The sequence below is a fragment of the Palaemon carinicauda genome, chromosome 42, assembly GCF_036898095.1.
Source record: "Palaemon carinicauda isolate YSFRI2023 chromosome 42, ASM3689809v2, whole genome shotgun sequence".
NCBI classification, from domain to species: domain Eukaryota; kingdom Metazoa; phylum Arthropoda; class Malacostraca; order Decapoda; family Palaemonidae; genus Palaemon; species Palaemon carinicauda.
The window spans coordinates 25,894,037-25,918,548 of NC_090766.1; the positions used below are offsets into that span (position 1 = coordinate 25,894,037).

At 42.8% G+C, this 24,512-nt stretch overlaps 1 protein-coding gene across 4 annotated transcripts in view; it reads left to right on the forward strand.

Annotated features, from left to right (window-relative positions):
- LOC137632780 (phosphatidylinositol transfer protein alpha isoform-like) overlaps window positions 1-24,512 on the forward strand; it is a 68,802-nt gene that overhangs the window by 28,606 nt on the left and 15,684 nt on the right. For 2 of the 4 annotated variants that reach the window (XM_068364864.1, XM_068364861.1), the window contains 2 exons: window positions 4,478-4,555; window positions 21,482-21,649. In XM_068364864.1, coding sequence (XP_068220965.1) covers window positions 4,478-4,555; window positions 21,482-21,649 — 246 coding nt within the window. The remainder of the gene's footprint in view (window positions 1-4,477; window positions 4,556-21,481; window positions 21,650-24,512) is intronic. The other 2 variants (XM_068364862.1, XM_068364863.1) reach the window with 1 other exon arrangement.

A 24,512-nucleotide genomic window follows, 5' to 3' on the forward strand; every position in this document is an offset into this window, starting at 1 on the left:
AGTGGCAACTGATGACACTATGATCTCAGTGCAGGGATCCTTCAGAAACATGTCTCTCTTCTACCACTGATTTGACGGTTTTCACGTACGTATCAAAAGAGGGGTGAGGGACTTACCTTCAACAGCACATGGCCTTCGGACTAGGGTCTCATCCATATCAGCAATGCCCCACAAACATCCTAGGATTGAAGGCAGCTTTTTTAGCCCTTCAACACTTCCAACATCTCTTGTCAAGTCACTCGGCATTGTTGATGAGTGACATAATTTAGCAAACAAAGAGGTACCGTCTCACAATAGCTTTGTCATCTACCTACCAACGTTCTGAGAAGGACAGTGGACAATCAGATCTCACTGTGATCCCAGTTCATTCCTGACAAAAAGAATATCATTCCTGACAAAAAGAATATCTTAGTGGACAACCCGACCAGAAAGATCCAGATAATTGATTCTGAATGGTCTTTGGCTCCTTGGATAGCAACCAAAGTCCTGAGTTTGTGGATTCACCTCTCATAGACCTGTTCACGATGTCTCTCAATCACAAACTGCCGATGTACTGCTCTCCAGTACCAGACACTCAGGCAGTTTTCCAAGCCACCTTCCAACATCCTTGAGACAATGTACACGTTTATGCATTCCCCCTTTTTGCCTAATCCAGAGACTCCTCAACAAAGCGAGACTCATCCAAAGTATGACGTTAGTAGCTCTGCTATGGTGACATTCAGAGTAGTACTCTCACCTTCTGCTGTTGCTGACGTAGGTACAGAGGGAGTATTCTCCTTTATGTGGCCTTCTACATCAATCGCACTAAGATACACCACAGGGCAGTCAATATCTATGACTTCACTTCTGGAGGTTATCCAGGATCTCCTCACTTAGGGAAGTTTTTTTACAACTATTGGTGAAAAGGATGTCTGGGTAGTCCCCTATTGCTGACTATCAGACAAAGTGTACAATCTTCTATGATTGGTGTCTTTCCACTTTTGCCACTATACCCCTGATTACCTAGTTATCATTATATTTCCGAGACGTAAACTATGTTGAGTCTTGACGATTAAAGGCTGTTGTTAGCGTTAAGCCAGATCTTTAGATTGAAAGGAGTCCTTATTTCCTCTTCGGCAGAATTATCAATACTCATTACAGAGGTTTGAGTTTTCTTGCCCTCAGCTGGAAGTGAGACCCGCTCCGTGGAACATGGTCAAAGTCATCCGTTTCCTCAAAGGAGCTCCCTCAAAATCTGGCTGTAGCTGACTCTAGGTTTGGGCCCTTGCTGATTGCGAGACTACAGGAAGCGTGCAAGACGAGTTTGTTTGTTCATACAACAATCAGCGGCTTGTCAGCATGGGCAGGGTCAAGAGGAAGGATACGAAAAACACAATTCCACCTTGAATCAGACAGGTCATTCAACGTGCCTGCACTCCTTCCTCCACTCGAGAGCGACGACTCCTAGCTCTTGACGTCAGGGGCATAAGCACGTCCCTGGCATTTAAAATGAACTTCTCTGTGTCGCAGTTGCTACAACCTGTAAGAGGTCCCTAGATAGGTTCATTCTAGACCCTTTGGTGACTACTTAGCAAGTGCTCTAGCTTCCTTAGCATCTTACAGGACAATTAGCAGTCGGTCGAAGGAAGAGGTTACTGTTTAGTCTGGGGTGAATGTAAAGAATTGACTGGCCTTTTTTTTTTTCTTCAGCTTCCCCTTTCTTGGGACACAGCATCTGAGGTCCAGCTAGCTGGCTCCTATCAACTGCATGTAAGCCCCCTTCTTTGCAAGTTGCCTGAATATTTCTTGGTTCCCACATTAATACATATGTTGTCATGTCCCCGACCTCCTGGTGTTTGGTGATTTAGGTTTCAGTGTGTATAATGTCAAACCTGAAGTTACACAGAAACCTAGATACTGTATAGTCACAGAGTGGTCCTTCACTCACTGACCATTACTGCACAGACCATTGACCTCTCTGGTATTATAGGACCAACAGGTTCCCTAGGTGTGAGGCTCCCTATCCTACGCTTCCTTAAGCTATGTGGCAATCCCGGGACAAGTTTCCAGCCAGTTGAATAGTCTTCCACTCACCTAGGGGCGAGTCTCCTTCATAAAAAACGAAGGTTTGTATTTAGTGCCAAACAAATAACATTTGTAAATGATATGTATTTTTCCTAACTACAAACCTGAAGTTCTTTACACATGCTTGTCCTACCATCATCTTCCCCCAGTAAGTCCTGAATGCAATCAAAAGGGTTCTTGTGGTCTATTGTAAATATCCTTGCCTGGCAATCTGCCGGACTGGGATTCAAATCCCAGTTAAGCTTGATAGTTTCTTGTTGTGTCTGCAACCTCACCCTCCTTGTGAGATAAGCCTGCAAGTTTTGGGAAAGCTTATAGGTGTACCTGCTGAATCATCAGCAGCTATTGCCTGGCCATCCCTAGTCCTAGCTTTGGGGGAGAGGGGCCTTGGGCTCTGATCTTACGTATATATATAGTCAGTCTTTAGGTCACAGTGATTCCCAAACTTTTTAAGCTGATGAGCAACATCTGGCTTTCTCCATAACTGAGAGCACCTGTGGCAAGCAAAGGGAGTCCAATCAGGACAATGCCCTAAGCTAGTGGGTATGTGAGTAGTAGCAAGAGTGCGTTTAACTCTGTTCCTCCCTCCAGTTTCTGCCGGGAGGTTGGCTGCCACCTCACTCAAAGTTCTTATGGCCTGAACACCAGCTCACGCTGAATCTATCTCCTACTTTAAGAACTTCAGGTTGTATAGTCACAAAAAATATAAATTATTTCCAAATTTTTCTTGTTTATTTTCTTCTATTTTAGCAAATAAAAGTTTCCTAGTGCTACAAAAAATGTTAGGATTGTAAAAATTCTATATCCACCTTGTTAATACTTATTTTTAATTGAAGTAAATTTTTTCTTCAAATTATACATATATATTTGTTCTTTTTTTTCCTCATCTTACCCTGATGGAAGGGACAAAAGTGTTTCCAGAACTTTCATGATGATAAAGATTTAATGGATTTAGCTCTCTTTTTTTTTTTTTATTTAACTAGATTTCCAAAGGGAAAACTCTACCATTTTGGTTTTAAGTTTATATGTAATCGCCAATCGTATTTTATCTTGAAAGTTAAAAGATCTCTAGACTCAGAAGTTATTCTGTTTATTATTTGATGGACTTTAGTTTAATCATTCCCTTATTTATGGTAGTGTTAGTGCAAAGTGAAATCATTAACAAACCAGCAAGTGTGCTTTTCATGTTAATAACTAGTATCAGCTTACAAACCCACCATATACATTGACCCCCAATGTGTGGGTATTGGTATTAACAAGACACTCCATCACAAACCCCAGATAAAAATAGCATCTTCTGGCTAACTGGCAGTGCTATGCATGCGTGCCAACATACTGCATATCAAGTTCCAGTTAAGTAAGACCCTCACTGCTTGTCTCTATACCTTTCTCTTGGTTATTTGTATCATAGAATTAGCTGAGTTTAGCTTTTCTTTTTCAAATTAAGTCATGACAAATTTCTCATTCTTCAACATCAGTTTTTCAATCACTCATGTGCTTGGATATTTTTTTAACTATTGTAATTCAATTAAGTAAATTATCAAGACTTTTTGTATGCGTCTTTGTCTTTCTCTGTGACATTTACCAGGTCTAATATTATGATTCATCATGTTGGATCTTGTCCCTGAAACAACCTACTATGAGAACTACTTCTCTGGTGTTAGCCTCATTGCTGGATGCACATTTCTTGGTGTTGGAGAGTTGAGTTCCATGTTTTTTTTTTTTTTTGGATTATAGGCTCAGTGTCCCTCACTCTTTGGTGAGATGGTCTTATTTAATAAAGTACCCATCTCTTGAGAGTATTTTGTGAGTACCATATTTCTTTTTGTATTTTACATCAAGGTTTCTTCAGCAACCTCATCCACTCTCCTAAGTGTGATCAATGCTAATTAATATAAATTTTAAGCAAGTAAAATTTCATGAATACAAAATTGACTGTAATACAAAACCGTCATTTACAATTATGTTCCTGCCCTCCAACCTAACTTGTTTCTTATAGCTATGATTTAGCGCACAAAAAAAGTGAGGCTCTTATCTAACTGAAACTCTTAGTCCAAGAAAATGAATTTGCAGTGCTGCCTGCCAATCCTCTATCAGATGATATTCTAGAGATTTGTGAATGGAGTTACAAGGATTTATGAAGACCCATAAATTAGGGCTAATATAGACATTAAAAAAAAATTTTTTTTAAAGAATTTTAACTTCAACTTATTTTAGATAAAAATACTCATCGTAAGTTTGGAATACTCAAGTGTCTGGGAGATTTAGACGGCATTAATAATAATAAATATGTGGGTGATCTAACTGGAGAGGTTTCAGGAACATCTTTTGCTAATCCTCTTAATGGAGTTTGTATGAGTCTGTTAACCTTGTAACTGTATCTTTTTTCCCACTACTTTCCTTTGCATGGCAGAACCCTGGGTATATGAAGAAAAACTTTTTCATATCCATTGAGACGCTTCATGCTCCAGACACAGGGACCATGGAAAATGTGAGTCGTCATCAATTTTCATTTGTTAAGAAGCTATTTCTTACTCAAAAGTCATAGAGTATTGAATGGCAGTATGTTTTAGAGAAACTATTTGTTTTTCATTATTTTGGTGCATCTTGTAAAATTTGCTTTGAAATGAATGGTATTCTTCAAGTGAGAAAAATGCCACACACATTACCAAAAGGGTAATGAATTAGTTCTTGCTGGTTATAATTACCTTTGTTTCTATTAAAAACTTTGACATTTAAATAGAAGCCCCCAGATTCATAGCACCTTGTCATTGTTGGGGATTGAGAGAGCCGCTACTTACGAAGGAACCATAATCATTTTGATATTCTAATATTTTTCTGAATATTTTTCCTTAAGTAAATTATCTAGACTTTACCTCCCCGTTTGCTTTGCTGCACTTTTAGTAGATTTTAATATGAATATAAGATTACTCTCAAAACAGGAATAAGGGTTAGGCAGAATTAGAGTTGCTGATGTTGTTTAGAAAGGCAAAGGAATTTTGTAAAATCTTTCCCTTAGTACTTCCTTGGATCTTGTGGTTGCTGATGTTGTAACGTCTCTGATTGGTGAATGCCAGACTAGGGTTTGAGTCCCGTTCAAACTCTTTAGTTTCTTTGGTTGCTGTAACCTCAACATTCTTGTGAGCTAAGGTTGTGGGGCTAGGGGGAGCCTATAGGTCTACCTGCTGCGTCATCGGCAGCCATTGCCTGACCCTCCTTGGTCCTAGCTTGGTTGGAGAGGGGGCTTGGGCACTGATCATATGTATAGATGGTCAGTCTCTTGGGTATTGCCCTGCTTGATAGGACAATGTCACTGTCCCTTGCCTCTGCCATTCATGAGTGGCCTTTAATAGAATGAAAAGTATATCTGGTAAGTTTCACCAGGACAGTCACCACACAGTACATGGAAGTACTGTGTTTATCCCCTCTTGGTCTTGTGGTTAGGTATGAAGCTGATATAAATTTGAAGGGGGAGAATTTCCCCCTGCAAATCAGTAAAGGGAAAGTTGATACTGTACTCCAAAAACCCTTAAATTTAAAAACTGGTGCAGATATGGCCATAATGCTAAAAGATATAAGAATTATCCAAAATGTACTCTTTAGATCATTCCACCATGTTGATGTATAGTACCTCAAAATGCATCAATTATGGTCAAGACCACCATGCTGCTATATCCATGTGTGCTCATTTTACAGTTATAACACTGAAGTCAAGATCTCTTAAGAAAGAAGACGTATGACCATTAAAGAATGGGTTGAAAGTCGAGTTGTTTCAATGATCCATCCAAGTAATTTACATATAAAATGATAGCAAATAAAAATAAGGCCTTAGAGAATGAGGATGAATCAGGGAAAGCACCAAATTTTTTAAGGGTAATCAAATTGAAATTAAAATTTTGTAAGAAAAGACTAACTTAGGTATAAAACACTACAATATGAAGATTCCATTAACAACGAAGAAAATGTATTGAAACTGAAAGAATGAATGCCAAAATATAAAAAAAACTCATACCAATAAAACTTTCACTAAGACCATACATATATGAAAAATTTATAGAATTTCTCCTTCCCAAATCATGAAAATAAGGCAATAAAGGGGAAGAACAAAGGATTACAAATTAAGAAAGTATATTTCAACTACAAATAAATATTGATCATTTCTTTACTCTCCAAATTTATACAGAGTATTGGTTTGTATCATGAGCCTTAAATGATTTTGTTAATTTTATTATTTTAATCCTTTTAATCCCTCCTTATTTTTCATGTAGATATTATCGTATGAAAGTTGTGCGATTGGTTTTAGAGGTTAAATTGATACCAAATGTGAGATCACGGGTATGGTTTATTAATTTGCATTATACAGAGCTGAATAGCTTTTAATACCCCAGTGCTTGGCTTAAGACCTAAATTTTATATTCAAATCAAATTAAAATCCAATCTAAAGAGGAAGACAAACTTTTTCCTACTTCAGCCACATCTACCAATTAAGAAAGACCCCAAAATCCCTCTGTCAAATGGAACCACATCTCTCAATGTGGATGTCCTAATGTGCCTCTGAACATCGATGAACATTTATTCACACTATTCACCAAATTTTAAACTGTAGATCTACAGAAATAAAATAAAACCAAAGATTTTTTTAAAGCAAATTACCAATATAATATATAATACAAAAATGTGAAATCTCAAACTCATGGTAAAAGAATAATTGATATAACAAGTGAAAATGTAATATAAAAGAATAAAACTTTGTGCATCATATTAAAAAATATCAAGACAGATTAAAGTAAGATCAATAAAAGGAGAGAAAAATAGAGGTCAATCCCATAAACTAGGAATTAAGTCTTATATAGTCCAGTGGATTTAAGAGTTGTTAAAGTCGTGTTCTTTTGAAGTGAATTAACAAAGATTATCTGAATACAACCATGTTGTGTGTATCCAACAATCTGGATGACATGGCAGACAGTAAACATTCCCAGTCAGCTAGGCAGTCAATAAAAACTGATAATGAACTGAGATCTGCAATTTGTGGGTGTACAGTAGAAGATAAAATTTGATGGCTTGAGAGTTCCGAATCCATCTAGGAAGTGTAAACTTTTCAACCTTAGAATCAAAATAAAAGAAGTGCACAATAGAGGATATGGTCACTAGCGAATGCTGCCATATCTCCTAAAACAAGTCAATTCTCTTTTCCTAAGAATTTTTCTGTGTACATAGAACAGTATGTCTTATAGTCACCATTCAGAATTAAAAGTGTACTCTGGAAGTTGTGTAGACACCAATATCAATTACGTTGTGCTGTACAGCAAATTTAGTTTTCTATGAAATCTATTAAGTTTGTGTAAATGTTGAGTCATGTTGCAATTATCTGAGAAGGCATAAAGGGAACTTGGGATGTCAATTAAGCGGCCAAAGTTCCAGCAACAATACCAGGACCCAATTAGAATTAACTTTGCCTATTGGTGACTTTTCAGTATATAGTATATGAAGAATTGGAAGATTTTATGGAATAATGAATCTGTTAACAAATTGAGGGGATATAACCCATCGATGGAGTTGGTATTTTTCAATATTAAACTTAGCCGGTGATCATATAGCTGTCAGCTCTGCTGCCCGGCAGAAAAACCTAAGGACAAAATACGCCAGCGATCGCTATACAGGTGGGGGTGTACATCAACAGCGCCATCTGTCTAACAGGGACTCAAGTACTCCATGTCAACACAGAACCAATTTTCTCTCTGTCGTGCCACTGGCAAGACCTACTAAATATGCTGTTACTAACTGGATTTGTTTTCACAACTATTTGGTGAAGTACACTATTCCAGTTTTGAGCTTTCGCTATGCAGGGGTTTTATCTTCATTTCAAAACTTGAACTCGTTTTGGATAGTTTTAATTATGGTGACAAAGAGAGTATGGACTCTCTTTCACTTTTAAATGGCCGACCCTTCCCTTAGACGGAAGTGTGTTTAGGTTTTTAGTAATTTTGCTTAACACGTTATAGATCTATATATTTTATATCTCTCCGCCTTTATTAGGCCTCTTCGATTAACTTTCCATTTATTATAAACATATAAAAATAAATTTTTATGTTTTGTTTATATGCGACCTTTCCTGATAGTAGGCGGTCCTAACTTGGAACCGAAGTTAATCAACGTTGAGCCCGTTACATCGTATTTAACCTTTAAAGAATTTAAAACTTTTTAAATTTAATGTTTTATGAAAGAATTTCTTTGATAGTCTCGTACTGTTTTCAAAGATGAACTTACGTTTAGTTTTTTAGTCTACGCAGTTGTTGACGTTCAGGACGTTCAACGTGCGCTCTATCGTTACGATAGAGAGAGAGTGTATCACGGTTTCACTTTGCAGTAAGAGTAAACCGATTCTGGCGTTTCGTTCATTCTTTCTTAGCTTAAATGGTTTAAATTCTAAATTAAAGGAACTTTTTATTTGGAAAACCTTTCAGTTTTTTCCTTTAGCAAATAACATGTTTTGACAATATATAATTGGGCTCTTCTCTCAGGTGCGAAATCAAGAGAGAAAGAGAGAGAGAGATAGAGACGGAGGGAGAGAGAGGAGAAAAAACGTTTCGTTCAAGCGGGTAACGTTGTTTTCGTTTTACTCTCCTCCCTAGTCGCTGTACGGGGAAGAAGGTAAAACGTTTCTAGGGTTTTATTCTTGTTCCCAGGCTATGTGCGGTGAGAGATTGTAAACGTAGTTTATTTGAACTAGTGTTTAGTCTCTTTCCCAGCCACTGAATTCTTTATCTTTATATATGTTTTCTGTTGCATTATACGACTGTTTTCGCAATTACTACCTTTTAATGAAGGGTAGGATTGCGTGTTTCAGGTAGAAATCAGTAAAAGTTTCGATTTCAGTGAAATAAGTGCAAAACAGAAAATCGAAGTGATAAAGTGATATGCGCAAAGTGTTACAGTGTTGCGTCCGAGGGTTCGTCTGTTCGTGCCTGTCGTTCACCTAGTCCGGGACCTCTTGCAAGCTCCCAAGCCCAGGGGAGAAGTAATGTCGAACGACTTATGGGTTCGTCAGGCCTTGATCAACGAACAGACGTTTTTCCCTCCGTGGTTTCGGGCGTATCTACCCAAGATCGCCCCACCCACACAAAGACGAGAGAGCCCATTTACTTCTCGTCTGCGGAAGAGGTTTCTCGTAAGAAACCTTGGACCAAGGTCTCGCAGCTTATTAAGTGCAAGTCGGTCCCTTCCGCGCAAGTCCAACGGCTCAGGTGTAGCCACTGGGTCAGTTCGGACTCGCTGCAGTCTTCCGATGACTGCACACCTCCAAAGAGAGGTAAAGCGGTACCGCAACAGGCAGTAACACCGTCTGTTGCCGCACCTGCTGCTGTAGACCCTAAGTGGTCTTTGCTACAGTCTATGCAGACACAGTTAGCATCTTTTTTGCAGGAGTATCGTGCGGAGAAGGTTGACGCTGCACCCGTTAGCCTACAACCTACCACGGTTGTGCGCCCAGCAGACGCTGTGGCTGCCTGCTCCCACACTCCAGCTGTGAGAGCTCCTCCACCCATGCGCAGTCGACCCTGCCAGACGCATGCTGACGTTCACAGACGCACGGAACCCTCCGTTGACGTGCGTGTGCTACCACAACAACAGGAAGGTGGAGTTAAGCTGCCGTGTTTTGACACGGTGCGTCAGCCTCCGCAACCCACTGTGGTTACCGCCACTCGCCCGCAGCAGACTAGTCAGTCAGGAGTTGAGGCTTCCCCACACAGCTTTGGTTGTTGCCAGCTCACAGACTGTCAAGCAGTTACATGACGTTGCCTTCTGGTCTGCTACTAATGCACCAGTGCTGTATGTCCTCACGCACCTGTTGTGGTTGACAGTTCAGTTTTTTGACAGTTCACAGACTGTCAAGCAGTTACATAACGTTGCCTTCTGGTCTGCTGCTAATGCACCAGTGCTGTATGTCCTCACGCACCTGTTGTGGTTGACAGTTCAGTTTTTGACAGTTCACAGACTGTCAAGCAGTTACATAACGTTGCCTTCTGGTCTGCTGCTAATGCACCAGTGAGACCCTCACTGAGATAACCTAGCTTTTCTCGGACAAGGTTCCTGTAGATGAGAAAGTGCTGTTCTCCCTCCTACTGATATTCCTTTGAGGACTCTGTCATTTGGAGAGGAGCCTTAAGCTGCTTAGCCTCCTATGGACTTTAATTAAATCATGATGATTTTTTAAGGATCTTCGTCCGGATCTTGTAACTGCTGCTCCTCGTTCGCCTCACGTCAGAACTTACACTAGGCCTAGCTACTTCGAAGCCGTTGTTGTTAAGCTAGTGCTCTCTCGTTCTCCTAGAGAGCGTTACGTTGGCTAGGCGACTGGTTTTTGCACCAGGAGGAGTTTTAGGGATACAGCCTTTTGATTTCCCTTCTTTTTAACTGGCTTATAGAGCGAGAGTCTGATAGGACACGAGAGAAGTTCTCGGCTTGGGAGTTCATGCCTCTGCCCAGGTAGACTTCTCAATTCTGGTAGACTCGGCCAGGCGCCTAGCCAGGAGACGCTCCAGTTGTTTACAGGTCAACTTCTCAACTTTTGTCGAGCCTTTGAAGTTGTGCTGTACTATTATGTCACACATAACAAGGCTTCCAGGGATGGTAAATGGTTCCGCTTCAGTCGCTAACCCCGTCTGTTGCCACACCTGCTCCCGTAGACCCTAAATGGGCTTTGCTGCAAGACATGCAGTCCAAGCTTGTGTCCTTGATAGAGGACTTAATACGGAGAAGAACCTTCTGGCCAACAACCTTCCTACCAATTGGTTGTGCGCCCTGTTGACGCTGAGGTATCCTACTCGCGTCTGCCAGTTGAGGTGGTTCCTCCACCGATGCGACCCAGTGTGGGTTGCCAGTCGCACGACGTTAAGCGACGCTCGGAGGTGGTTGTTGACGTTCAGTGTGTCACTAGGAAGACGTTCAACAACCAGCAGAGGTGACTTGTTGTGACGCAGTGCGTCAACCTCAGCAACCCGGTAGGGTGTTGACTGCACAACCCAGACAGTCTAGACAGTTTCGGGTTGACGCTGTACTTCCTCGCGTCCCCATGGTTGTTGACAGTTCACAGACTGTGCAGCAGTACCATGATATTGCGTCCGGCTCCGTCACGCATCCACCAGTGCGACCAGATTCAGCGAGTCAGACGTTGCCCACTCCGTTGCCGTTTCCTCATCAGTTTCGGATGAGGAACCCTCTGATGAGGACGTTGCTGAACAAGACGATCAACCCCCAGCCCTGCTATCCATCCAGAAGATGCTGAAGAAGGAACGCTGCCTAGTCAGGCTGTGGATGAGTCTGGTAGGGACACTGTCATCCGTGGATCAATTTGTGTCACTAGGAAGACTACACCTCCGTCCTCTTCTATACCATCTAGCTTTTCACTGGAAAAAGGACAAGACGCTAGAAGCGGTCTCGATCCCGGTTTCCGGATAGATAAAGTCTGGTCTGACTTGGTGAAAGGACTGTATCAACCTTAGAGAGGGTCTTCCCCTGACTGTTCAGACTCCCAACCACGTTCTCTTCTCGGACGCATCGGACGTAGGCTGGGGTGCGACATTAGACGGTAGGGAATGCTCGGGATTATGGAACTCGAGTCAAAGGACAATGCATTTCTACTGCAAGAAGCTACTGGCAGTACGTCTGACCTGGAAAAGCTTCAGGTCTCTCCTTCAAGGCAAAGTGGTGGAGGTGAACTCGGACAACACCACGGCTTTGGCGTACATCTCCAAGGAAGGAGGGACCTGCTCTCTGACATGGTACGAGATCGCAAGGGACCTCCTCACCTGGTCAAAAGGTCTAGATATTTCACTAGTAACGAGGTTCATCCAAGGCAACTTGAATGTCATGGCAGATTGTCTCAGTCGGAAGGAACAAATAATTCCAACAGAATGGACCCTCCACAAGGATGTATGCAAGAGACTTTGGGCCACCTGGGGCCAGCCAACCATAGATCTCTTCGCAACCTCGATGACCAAGAGGCTCCCAATATTTTGCTCACCAATCCCGGACCCAGCAGCAGTTCATATAGATGCCTTTCTACTAGATTGGTCACATCTAGATCTATATGCATTCCCTCCGTTCAAGATTGTCAACAAGGTACTGCAGAAGTTCGCCTCTCACGAAGGGACAAGGTTGACGCTAGTTGCTTCCCTCTGGCCCGCGAGAAAATGGCTCACCGAGGTACTTCGATGGCTAGTAGACGTTCCCAGAACACTTCCCCTAAGGGTGGACCTTCTACGTCAGCCACACGTAAAGAAGGTACACCAAGGCCTCCACGCTCTTCGTCTGACTGCCTTCAGACTATCGAAAGACTCTCGAGAGCTAGAGGCTTTTCGAAGGAGGCAACCAGAGCGATTGCTAGAGCAAGGAGAACATCCACCCTTAGAGTCTACCAATCGAAGTGGGAAATCTTCCGAAACTGGTGCAAGTCAGTATCCGTATCCTCGACCAGTACCTCTGTAACTCAAATAGCTGACTTTCTCTTATATCTGAGGAAAGAACGATCTCTTTCAGCTCCCACTATCAAGGGTTACAGAAGCATGTTGACATCAGTCTTCCGTCACAGAGGCTTAGATCTTTCCAACAATTAAGATCTACAGGACCTCCTTAAGTCTTTTGAGACCACGAAGGAGCGTCGTTTGGTTACACCTGGTTGGAATTTAGACGTGGTACTAAGATTCCTTATGTCAGACAGGTTCGAACCGCTACAATCAGCCTCCCTGAAAGATCTCACCTTTAAGACTCTTTTCCTGATATGCTTAGCCACAGCTAAAAGAGTCAGTGAGATTCATGCCTTCAGCAAGAACATCGGATTCTCATCCGAAACGGCTACATGTTCTACAACTTGGTTTTCTAGCCAAACACGAGCTGCCTTCTCGGCTTTGACCAATATCGTTCGATATTCCAAACTTATCGTATGGTTGGAAATGAACTAGAAAGAGTCTTATGTCCTGTAAGAGCTCTTAAGTTCTATTTTAAAACCTTTACGATGCCCGTCTGAAGCTTTATGGTGTTCAGTTAAGAATCCATCTTTGCCTATGTCAAAGAAGGCTTTATCCTATTTTATCAGACTGTTAATACGAGAAGCTCATTCCCATCTGAATGAGGAAGACCAAGCTTTGCTGAAGGTAAGGACACACGAAGTTAGAACTGTCGCAACTTCCGTGGCCTTTAAACAAAATAGATCTCTGCAAAGTATATTCGACACAACCTATTGGAAAAGCAAATCAGTGTTCGCGTTTTTTTATCTTAAGAATGTCCAGTCTCTTTACGAGAACTGCTACACTCTGGGACCATTCGTAGCAACGAGTGCAGTAGTGGGTGAGGGCTCAACCACTACAATTCCCTAATTCCATAACCTTTTTTAATCTTTCTCTTGAAATGTTTTATTATTGTTTTTGGGTTGTCCGGAAGGCTAAGAAACCTTTCGCATCCTACTTGATTTGGCGGGTGGTCAAAGTCTTTTCTTGAGAAGCGCCTAGATTAGAGGTTTTGATGAGGTCCTTTAGTATGGGTTGCAACCCTTCATACTTCAGCTCCTAGGAGTCGCTCAGCATCCTATGAGGATCGCGAGGCTCAGTAAGGAAGACGTACTTAAAAAGGCAGAGTTATTGTTCAAGTCGACTTCCTTACCAGGTACTTATTGATTTTATGTTTGTTATTTTGAATAACTGCTAAAATGAAATACAAAATACTTAGCATATAATAATGTCAACATGTAATGCTGGTCTCTACCCACCCCCCTGGGTGTGAATCAGCTATATGATCACCGGCTAAGTTTAATATTGAAAAATGTTATTTTCATTAGTAAAATAAATTTTTGAATATACTTACCCGGTGATCATAAATTAAAGGACCCTCCCTTCCTCCCCAATAGAGACCCAGTGGGCAGAGGAGAAAATTGGTTCTGTGTTGACATGGAGTACTTGAGTACCTGCTCGACAGATGGCGCTGTTGATGTACACCCCCCCCCCCCTGTATAGCGATCGCTGGCGTATTTTGTCCTTAGGTTTTTCTGTCGGGCAGCAGCGCTGACAGCTATATGATCACCGGGTAAGTATATTAAAAAATTTATTTTACTAATGAAAATAACATTTTATAAGCCAATAACAGAGCCATATTGAAATTATTTTCTCATCTCTCCTTTTGAGGAAAACCTCACTGGACTGAATCCCTGTACTGTATGCAGAGAATGCATGTAGTCACTAAGAGATAAACATATAGTCATAACTTATATTAAGTCATTTTATGTCGAGTTGTTTTTTACTTTGTTGCTCTAAGGAATGAAGGAAAAAAATCAAATAAATTTTATTCATTGTTTGGTATTTGAATATACCCATTTTTTAGACAGTAAAACGTTGAACCGTCAAACTTCTTAATTTATTAGGTCTGATAAAAGGTTCTTTATACTAAACTATAGTGTGTAGGGGTTTTGAAGGGGTAATTTGTGTTGGATTGCAACTCTAGGAACCTATTAACGACTTAGCATGTCATATGACTTATGACTATGTAAATGTCCAAACTTAGTGTAGTTCAGAATTCCAGTGTATTGAATAAGATTTGAATACCATTATAGAAAGCCTTTGATCTTACCTTGTAAGTCAGGTTAGAATTTCATATTATACACTTCTATATGGTGTCTAGCTTATAGGATATAATAAAGTAAAGGAGAATTTTCAATATTAAACTTGCCCGGTGATCATATAGCTGTCAGCTCTGCTGCCCGACAGAAAAACCTAAGGACGAAATACGCCAGCGATCGCTATACAGGTGGGGGTGTACATCAACAGCGCCATCTTTCGAGCAGGTACTCAAGTACTCCATGTCAACACAGAACCAATTTTCTCTCTGTCGTGCCACCGGCAAGACCTACTAAATACGCTGTTGTTTTCTGGATTGATTTTCACGTTATTTGGTGAAGTATTCATTTCTGGTTATTAGCTATCGCTGTGCAGAAGTTATCTTCAGTACTTCCTTGCATTCATTTATTGGATTTTGGATTATTTGTTGACGACTTAGATAGATTTTGAATTCCCCCCTTTGACTAATTCAAGATGTCTGACCCTTCTCAAGTCCCCAAGTACAGGAAGTGTAGCGCTAGGGACTGTTCAAGGCGTCTTCCGAAGGCCTCTATCGATCCGCACACCGTTTGTTCCAATTGTAGGGGTAAAGCCTGTCAATTGGAAGATCGATGTGAGGAATGCGTTGGGCTTTCGGAATTCGATTTTCAAGAATTCCTGAAATATGCACGTAGGCTAGAGAAGGATAGGATCAGGAGGAGTTCGTCTCGCTCAATTGATTTTTCCTCTCCCCATGCCCCACAACCTATTCCTTCCCCTGTAGTGGTTGCACCCAACCCCCCTGCTAGCTCTCATCAACCTTCGATGGCAGATATGATGCGTGCCATCCAGGCTCTAGGTGAGAGAGTCGAGTCATTGGCGAATGACCGCAATCAACTCATGGCTGACGTCAGGGAGTTGAAAGGTAAAAGTGCAGTGGGAAGTGAAGTGAGTGTTAGTGCAGTGAAAAGTGTCAGTGTTACGCATGAGGGTGCGTCTGTTCGTGCCTGTCGTCCTCCCAGTCCGGGACCTCTTGCAAGCTCCCAAGCCCAGGGGAGAAGCAATGTCGTACGACCAAAGGGTTCGACAGGCTTTAATCAGCGGACAGATGTTCCCTCCGTGGTTTCGGACGTATCTTGCCTAGATCGTCCCACCCACAAGAAGACGAGTGAGCCCGTTCATTCCTCGTCTGCGGAAGAGGTTTCACGTCAGAAACGATGGACCAAGGTCTCACGGCCTCTTAAACGCAAGGTCCCTTCTGAGCAAGTCCAACGGCCCAGGTGTAGCCACTGGGTCAGTTCGGACTCGCTGCAGTCCTCCGACGACTGCACACCTCCTAAGAGAGGCAAAGTGGTACCGCAACAGGCAGTAACTCCGTCTGTTGCCGCACCAGCTGTTGTAGACCCTAAATGGTCTTTGCTGCAGTCTATGCAGACTCAGTTAGCTGCTGTTATGCAGGAGTATCGTGCGGAGAAGGTTGACGCTGCACCCGTTAGCCTACAACCTACCACGGTTGTGCGCCCAGCAGACGCTGCGGCTGCCTGCTCCCACACTCAAGCTGTGAGAGCTCCTCCACCCATGCGCAGTCGACCCTGCCAGACGCATGCTGACGTTCACAGACGCACGGAACCCTCCGTTGACGTTCGTGTGCTACCACAACAACAGGAGGGTGGAGTTAAGCTGCCGTGTTTTGACGCGGTGCGTCAGCCTTCGCAACCCACGGTGGTCTCCGCTATCCGTCCACAGTCGGGAGTAGACGCTTTGCGCAATCACTCAGCTATGGTTGTTGCCAGTTCTCAGACTGACCAACAGTGGCATGACGTTGGGTCCAGTGCAGCCACGCATGCACCCGTGCTGCCGGACTCAGCCGTCCAGCTTTTACCTACTCCGTTGCCTCTTCCTCCTCAACATTCAGACGATGGACTCTCTGATGATGATGAAGCTGCACATCTTGACGACCAACACTCGGACATCGACGAACCCAAGACCACGCCTCCCTCCTTAGACTTTAGGAAAGTGCTTGCGCTGTTCAAGGATTTATATCCGGATCAGTTTGTGTCTGCAGCACCACGCTCGCCTCCCTCTGAGTTCGCTTTAGGCATGCAGTCAGCAGCACCTGCCTTTACGAAGCTCGTACTCGCTCGCTCGTCCAAGAGAGCTTTAAGGGTACTGGGAGAGTGGTTGCAGTCCAAAAAGCAACTTGGGAAGACATCCTTCTTGTTTCCCCCAGCCAAGCTTGCTTCCAGATCTAGCGTCTGGTATGCCACGGGAGAAGTTCTCGGCTTGGGAGTTCCTGCCTCTGCCCAGGGCGACTTCTCAAGTCTGGTAGACTCTCCCCGCAGGCTGGCTATGAGACGCTCCAAGATTTGCTGGACTCCTTCGGATATGGACCATCTTATGAAGGGAGTTTTCCGTGCATTCGAAGTCTTTAACTTCTTGGACTGGTGTTTGGGAGCGTTGAGCAGGAAGACCTCCCCTTCTGATAAGGAAACTTCCATGCTCATTATGTCCTGCATGGACAAAGCCATACGGGATGGTTCTAGTGAGCTTGCGGCTTCTTTCGTGTCCGGGGTCCTCAAGAAGCGGGATCACCTTTGCTCCTTCTTGTCAGCTGGAGTCACCCCATGTCAAAAGTCGGAGCTTATGTTTGCTCCGCTCTCGAAGTGTCTCTTCCCTGAAGAGTTGATCAAGGAGATTGCCGCCTCCTTGATCCAGAAAGACACTCATGACCTGGTGGCGTCATCCGCACGCAAAGCCACCCCTTTGCCCTCCGTGCCTAGACCCAGGATGGACACTCCAGCGTCAAGGTTCATTCCGCCCTTTCGTGGCAGAGCCTCCAGCAGAGGAGGTGCTCGTGCCGGAAGTCAACGTGGGAGCAAGAAGAAGGGTTCCAAGTCCTCTAGAGGCAGAGTCTGACTGCCACCTTCTTCAGACAGCAGTGGGAGCCAGGCTCAAGAACTACTGGCAGGCCTGGGAGAACAGGGGCGCAGACGCACAGTCTGTGAAGTTACTCAGGGAGGGGTACAGGATTCCATTCTTGCGCAAGCCCCCTCTAGCAACAACTCCCATCGACCTCTCTCCCAGGTACAGAGAGGAGGACAAGAGACTAGCTTTACAGCAAGAGGTGTCTCTCTTACTACAAAAGGGAGCGGTAGTCATAGTCCGGGACCATCAATCCCCGGGCTTCTACAACCGCCTCTTCTTAGTGGCGAAGAAGACAGGAGGGTGGAGACCGGTGCTAGACGTCAGTGCTCTGAATGTCTTTGTCACAAAGCAGACGTTCACCATGGAGTCGACAAAGTCGGTTCTAGCATCGGTCAGGAAGGAAGACTGGATGGTCTCGTTAGACCTAAAGGACGCTTACTTTCACGTCCCCATCCACCCAGATTCCCAACCTTTTCTAAGGTTCGTTTTCGGGAAGGTTGTATACCAGTTCCAAGCCCTGTGCTTTGGCCTAAGCACGGCACCTCTAGTTTTTACCAAACTGATGAGGAATATTGCCAAATTCCTGCATTTAGCAAACATCAGAGCCTCCCTCTATTTGGACGACTGGCTTTTAAGAGCTGCGTCAAGTCGTCGCTGTCTGGAGAATCTACAGTGGACTCTGGATCTGACCAAGGAATTGGGTCTCCTGGTCAATATGGAAAAGTCCCAACTCGTCCCATCCCAAACTATAGTATACCTAGGAATGGAGATTCAGAGTCAAGCTTTTCGGGCTTTTCCGTCGGCCCCCAGAATCAGTCAAGCCCAAGAATGCATCCAGTCCATGCTGAAGAAGGACCGATGTTCAGTCAGACAGTGGATGAGTCTGATAGGGACGCTTTCATCACTGGACCAGTTCATCGCGTTAGGGAGACTCCACCTCCGCCCCCTTCAATTTCACTTAGCTGCTCACTGGAGAAAGGACAAGACGCTAGAAGCGGTCTCGGTTCCTATTTCCGAGAAGATGAAGTCTTCACTGACTTGGTGGAAGAACAACATTCTCCTCAGGGAGGGTCTGCCACTGGCTGTTCAGACCCCCGACCACCTTCTCTTCTTGGACGCATCGGACACGGGCTGGGGTGCGACATTGGACGGTCGGGAATGCTCGGGCACGTGGAATGCGGATCAAAGAACGTTGCACATCAACTGCAAGGAGCTACTGGCAGTTCATCTGGCCTTGAGAAGCTTCAAGTTCCTCCTTCTAGGCAAGGTGGTGGAGGTGAACTCCGACAACACCACAGCCTTGGCGTACATCTCCAAGCAAGGAGGGACTCATTCGATGACGTTGTACGAGATCGCAAGGGACCTCCTCACCTGGTCAAGAGATCGAAACGTATCCCTAGTAACGAGGTTCATTCAAGGCGACATGAATGTCATGGCAGACCGCCTCAGCCGGAAGGGTCAAATCATCCCAACAGAGTGGATCCTTCACAAGAATGTTTGCAACAGACTATGGGCCTTATGGGGTCAGCCTACCATAGATCTGTTCGCAACCTCGATGACCAAGAGGCTCCCAATTTGTTGCTCACCGATTCCGGACCCAGCAGCAGTTCACATAGATGCCTTTCTTCTGGATTGGTCCCATCTAGACCTTTATGCGTTCCCCCCGTTCAAGATTGTCAACAGAGTACTGCAGAAGTTCGCCTCTCACGAAGGGACAAGGTTGACGTTGGTTGCTCCCCTCTGGCCCGCGAGAGAATGGTTCACCGAGGTACTGCAATGGCTAGTAGACGTTCCCAGAACACTTCCTCTAAGAGTGGACCTTCTGCGTCAGCCGCATGTAAAGAAGGTACACCCAAGCCTCCACGCTCTTCGTCTGACTGCCTTCAGACTATCGAAAGACTCTCGAGAGCTAGAGGCTTTTCGAAGGAGGCAGCCAGAGCGATTGCTAGAGCAAGGAGGACATCCACTCTCAAAGTCTACCAGTCGAAGTGGGAAGTCTTCCGAAGCTGGTGCAAGTCGAAATCAGTATCCTCAACCAGTACCTCTGTAACTCAGATAGCTGACTTCCTTTTATACCTAAGGAAGGAAAGATCCCTTTCAGCTCCCACGATCAAAGGTTACAGAAGCATGTTGGCAGCAGTCTTCCGTCACAGAGGCTTAGATCTTTCCAACAACAAAGATCTACAGGACCTCCTTAAGTCTTTTGAGACCTCGAAGGAGCGTCGGTTGGCCACACCAGGTTGGAACTTAGACGTGGTACTAAGGTTCCTTATGTCAGCAAGGTTCGAACCACTTCAATCAGCCTCTTTTAAAGATCTCACTTTGAAGACTCTTTTCCTCGTCTGCATAGCAACAGCTAAAAGAGTCAGTGAGATACACGCCTTCAGCAGGAACATTGGATTTACATCTGAAACGGCTACATGTTCCTTACAGCTTGGTTTTTTAGCCAAAAACGAACTTCCTTCTCGTCCTTGGCCCAAATCGTTCGATATTCCAAGCCTTGCTAATTTGGTTGGAAATGAACAAGAAAGAGTACTATGCCCTGTAAGAGCTCTTAAGTACTATTTGAGGCGTACTAAACCATTACGTGGACAGTCAGAAGCTTTATGGTGCGCCATTAAGAAACCTTCTTTACCTATGTCGAAGAATGCAGTTTCTTATTATATCAGACTTTTGATTCGAGAAGCTCATTCCCATCTGAATGAGGAGGACCATGCTTTGCTGAAGGTAAGGACACATGAAGTTAGAGCTGTCGCAACTTCAGTGGCCTTCAAACAAAACAGATCTCTGCAGAGTGTAATGGATGCAACCTATTGGAGAAGCAAGTCAGTGTTCGCATCATTTTACCTTAAAGATGTCCAGTCTCTTTACGAGAACTGCTACACCCTGGGACCATTCGTAGCAGCGAGTGCAGTAGTGGGTGAGGGCTCAACCACTACATTCCCCTAATCCCATAACCTTTTTAATCTTTCTCTTGAAATGTTTTTTATTGTTGTTTTTGGGTTGTCCGGAAGGCTAAGAAGCCTTTCGCATCCTGGTTGATTTGGCGGGTGGTCAAATTCTTTCTTGAGAAGCGCCTAGATTAGAGGTTTTGATGAGGTCCTTTAGTATGGGTTGCAACCCTTCATACTTCAGCTCCTATGAGTCGCTCAGCATCCTATGAGGATCGCGAGGCTCAGTAAGGAAGACGTACTTAAAAAGGCAGAGTAATTGTTCAAGTCGACTTCCTTACCAGGTACTTATTAATTTTATGTTTGTTATTTTGAATAACTGCTAAAATGAAATACGAAATACTTAGCTCTTAATGTTAACATATATGCTGGTCTCTACCCACCCCCCTGGGTGTGAATCAGCTATATGATCACCGGGTAAGTTTAATATTGAAAAATGTTATTTTCATTAGTAAAATAAATTTTTGAATATACTTACCCGGTGATCATAAATTAAAGGACCCACCCTTCCTCCCCAATAGAGACCCAGTGGGCCGAGGAGAAAATTGGTTCTGTGTTGACATGGAGTACTTGAGTACCTGCTCGACAGATGGCGCTGTTGATGTACACCCCCACCTGTATAGCGATCGCTGGCGTATTTCGTCCTTAGGTTTTTCTGTCGGGCAGCAGAGCTGACAGCTATATGATCACCGGGTAAGTATATTCAAAAATTTATTTTACTAATGAAAATAAAATTTTTATGAACTACTAACTGTTCTTTTATTGATAATCAAAAGGAATTTGTTTTGCTTAGTATTACTTTCATGTCACTTGTTTGGACATTCACAACCATTATAAAGCATGTTTAGTTTAATTAACTGGTGTTGGAGAAAAATATTTGATGCCAAATGTTGACTTATGTGAGATATTAAACTTTAGTTGCCAATCCTTTCCAATGACTATACAATTTGAAATTTTCAGGCTCATGAACTATCAGGAGAGAAACTTAAGTTACGAGAAGTTATACCTATAGATATATCAAATGATACTGTAAGAACTACAGACTACAAAGCTGACGAAGATCCTACAAAATTTAAGTCACAGAAGACTGGCCGAGGCCCTTTAGTAGGCCCTGAGTGGTGGAAAAAGGTACTGTATTTGGTCTTAATGTATTGTGATATATTGGCTTGTTTAAGCATGCATGTTTTTAGTCCTTATGCTGTTAAATCATAAGAGTTAACCTTTTGTAATGTAATTCACTTGTGGAAAGGGATGATTAGGTAACCTGTTAAACAAGAAGTTTAAGAATACAAATAAACAAATTCGTAACTTCAAAAGTTGAATTTTGTGTCAGAGAATCTTTGGGTGTCCGTAATCAGACCCATTTTAAAGTTTGTGACAATATTGTTTGTACTTGTTACTAATGATTTGATATACACTGCTGTTATGAATTTGGACTTTGTATTAATATGAAATTATTACAATGAAGATGATTGAGTAACAGCAACAAAGGAATGCAGCAGTGCTAACGAAACACAAGAAAGTAGCTGGAACCGATGTGAAATTTTAAAACTATTCTATAAACAATTTAAGAATTATGATATGCATAGACAGTATAAAGTAATTAACAGGTAATGGAGAGAAAACCAATTTGTAAAACAGAATTACAAGGACAGGCTAAGAATAGCAAGAATAGAACAATCAAATAGTGTTATATAATTTATGGACAATTATTCCATAACATACCTAGTGCACAATGATATCAGGGAAGGGGGCTATGACAAAGGAAAAACCTATTTTTTGAGAGTTGCTGCATTGTCTCCAAGGACTCCTGTGTAGGGCTAGCACAGTGGATCCAATACAACAAATGCCAAAGAAATATTGACTCCCCTTCTTAAAGTCCTGTGTAGCAATGTGCAAATCACAGACTCAATGTATAGAAGGGATACCCTTGAGTTCAGGCACACTACAGTAGAACTAGTCACAGCACCTTATAGGAAGGAACCATCGTCTCAGTTGGAGTCAATGCTACAAGTGCTTCAATTTGCGTTCAACTTCCATCTTTAAAAAAATCAATTGCCCTGCCCCTCCAGTACCAGAGTATTTATACGTAGACTCATGCTGCATCAAGGACAACCATCTGCAACCAAGTCGGACATACAACACATGCACGGGTTTCCATGGTTATGAAGAAAACCTAGTCTTGACTCCTACCTCCAATGGGATGACGGAAGAATACTGGATGCCTATCATTCCACTGCTGAAGGAACTTGGTGACATAGTCCTTCTTTTCGAAATACCCCTGTAGGGGTCATGAATGCACCAAGTACCGTACATAAATGTTGTAATGTTTGGATCTGTTTCAGGTATTGTTTAATGAATATCCTATGCCCAGACTAATCCATTATGTTCTGGATGTCCTTAAATTGCATGTTAGCAAAGAATGTTAGTTAAGGAGCTATTTTTCTCATCGTGGGTTTATGAATGGAGACAGGAATAGCTTTTCTAATTAGAGAGGTCATCAAAATACAGATAGCAACTGTTGGGAAGGACTTCGTCATGATATTTTGAAATAAACTACCTTCTGAGGACATGAATCTCTGTCGGTATAGTTGTAAGGTAGTCACTAGTCAGAGGTTACTATATCCTGACTCCAGAGCCAAAATGTAAAGCGGAAGAGGCTTTTCATTTTTGGCTAGGAAGAGGAGGCCTGGGGTCAGGATTAGAAGACAATATGGGATTATGGCGATGAATTCCTGGTTCCTCCGAAAGGTTGTAAATTTACTTAACTCTAACTCTTGAGGCTAAAGCTATAAATATATGGCTTTTTGCAAAAGTTCTTTAAGGAAGATACAGGAATTATTCAACTAAGCCAAAAAAAAACACCCTACCCAGATACCAAGCCATAACATGAATTAGTGGAGATGGCTATGCAAATCAAAAGTCTGCGTAATCTTATGAAACATGTCTGAGTCTAGATCCATGTCAAAAGCACACTTGCGAGGCTTTGTCAAAGTCGATTTATATAAGATCGTTTATGGTGGGAGCCTAAAAGTCAGGAGTTTTCTGGCAAAGTGACTTCTTCCCTAGAAAAGCCATCATAGCTTACCGCACAGATTGGTGTTGTCTTATGGATGAAGACCTCTTGCTGCTCATCAAATAAGTAAGTTGTCGGCTGAGAAATAAGTCTCGTAAATATGGGAGAAAAAATCCAAGTGTGAAGGTTTTGAGTCTGGAAGAAGGGAGCGCAGATAATCCGATTATGTACTTTCTGATACAGCAGTGCAGACCAAAGTGGGTGTAGTCATGGGTCTCAGACTCTAAAGCAGTGGATACCATGGGCTGTTAGGCTAAAGTGGAGCTATTAGCACAACTGTCCCATGAAAATTCCTGAAGGATATTCAAAACCTTTGAAATCAAACTTGGTGGAGGAAACAGATAGATGATTATCTGTTTAAATCCAGATTCAAAGCATCTCTTGCTATTGCTGGATAGTCCATGTTTAGGGTTACTTATAGCAGAAGTTTATGGTTTGCTATCAAATCTATTTGGAGGTCTGGAAGTAACCATAGAATCTCTTGGAAAGAACTGATCCAAGGTACATTCCATATGTAGGACTTTCTGTCTGGATAGGGCTTCCAACACTACATTGAGTGGACCTGACAGATGGGATGATGGGAGGAGCACATTTCTCTCCAGATTGAACTTTATTATGGGAAAATTCACTGCATTGGGAAATTTGAAGCAGGATCCCCCTACCCCCCTTCTGAGGCAACCGACAGGTACAATATGGTCCTCAATTATGCAAGAATTTTATCGATCCACGGCCTTGCAGAACTGAAAAATCACAGATTTCGATACCCATAATGGGAATCATTCCATTAGGTCCAAGGCAAATGGCAACATACCAATTCAAACTTTTTAATTACCTATTTTCAGTACTTTATATACTAAACTTTTTTTTCTATTAAATTGTTCTTATAAATAGATAAAAAATTAATAGGTTTTGAAG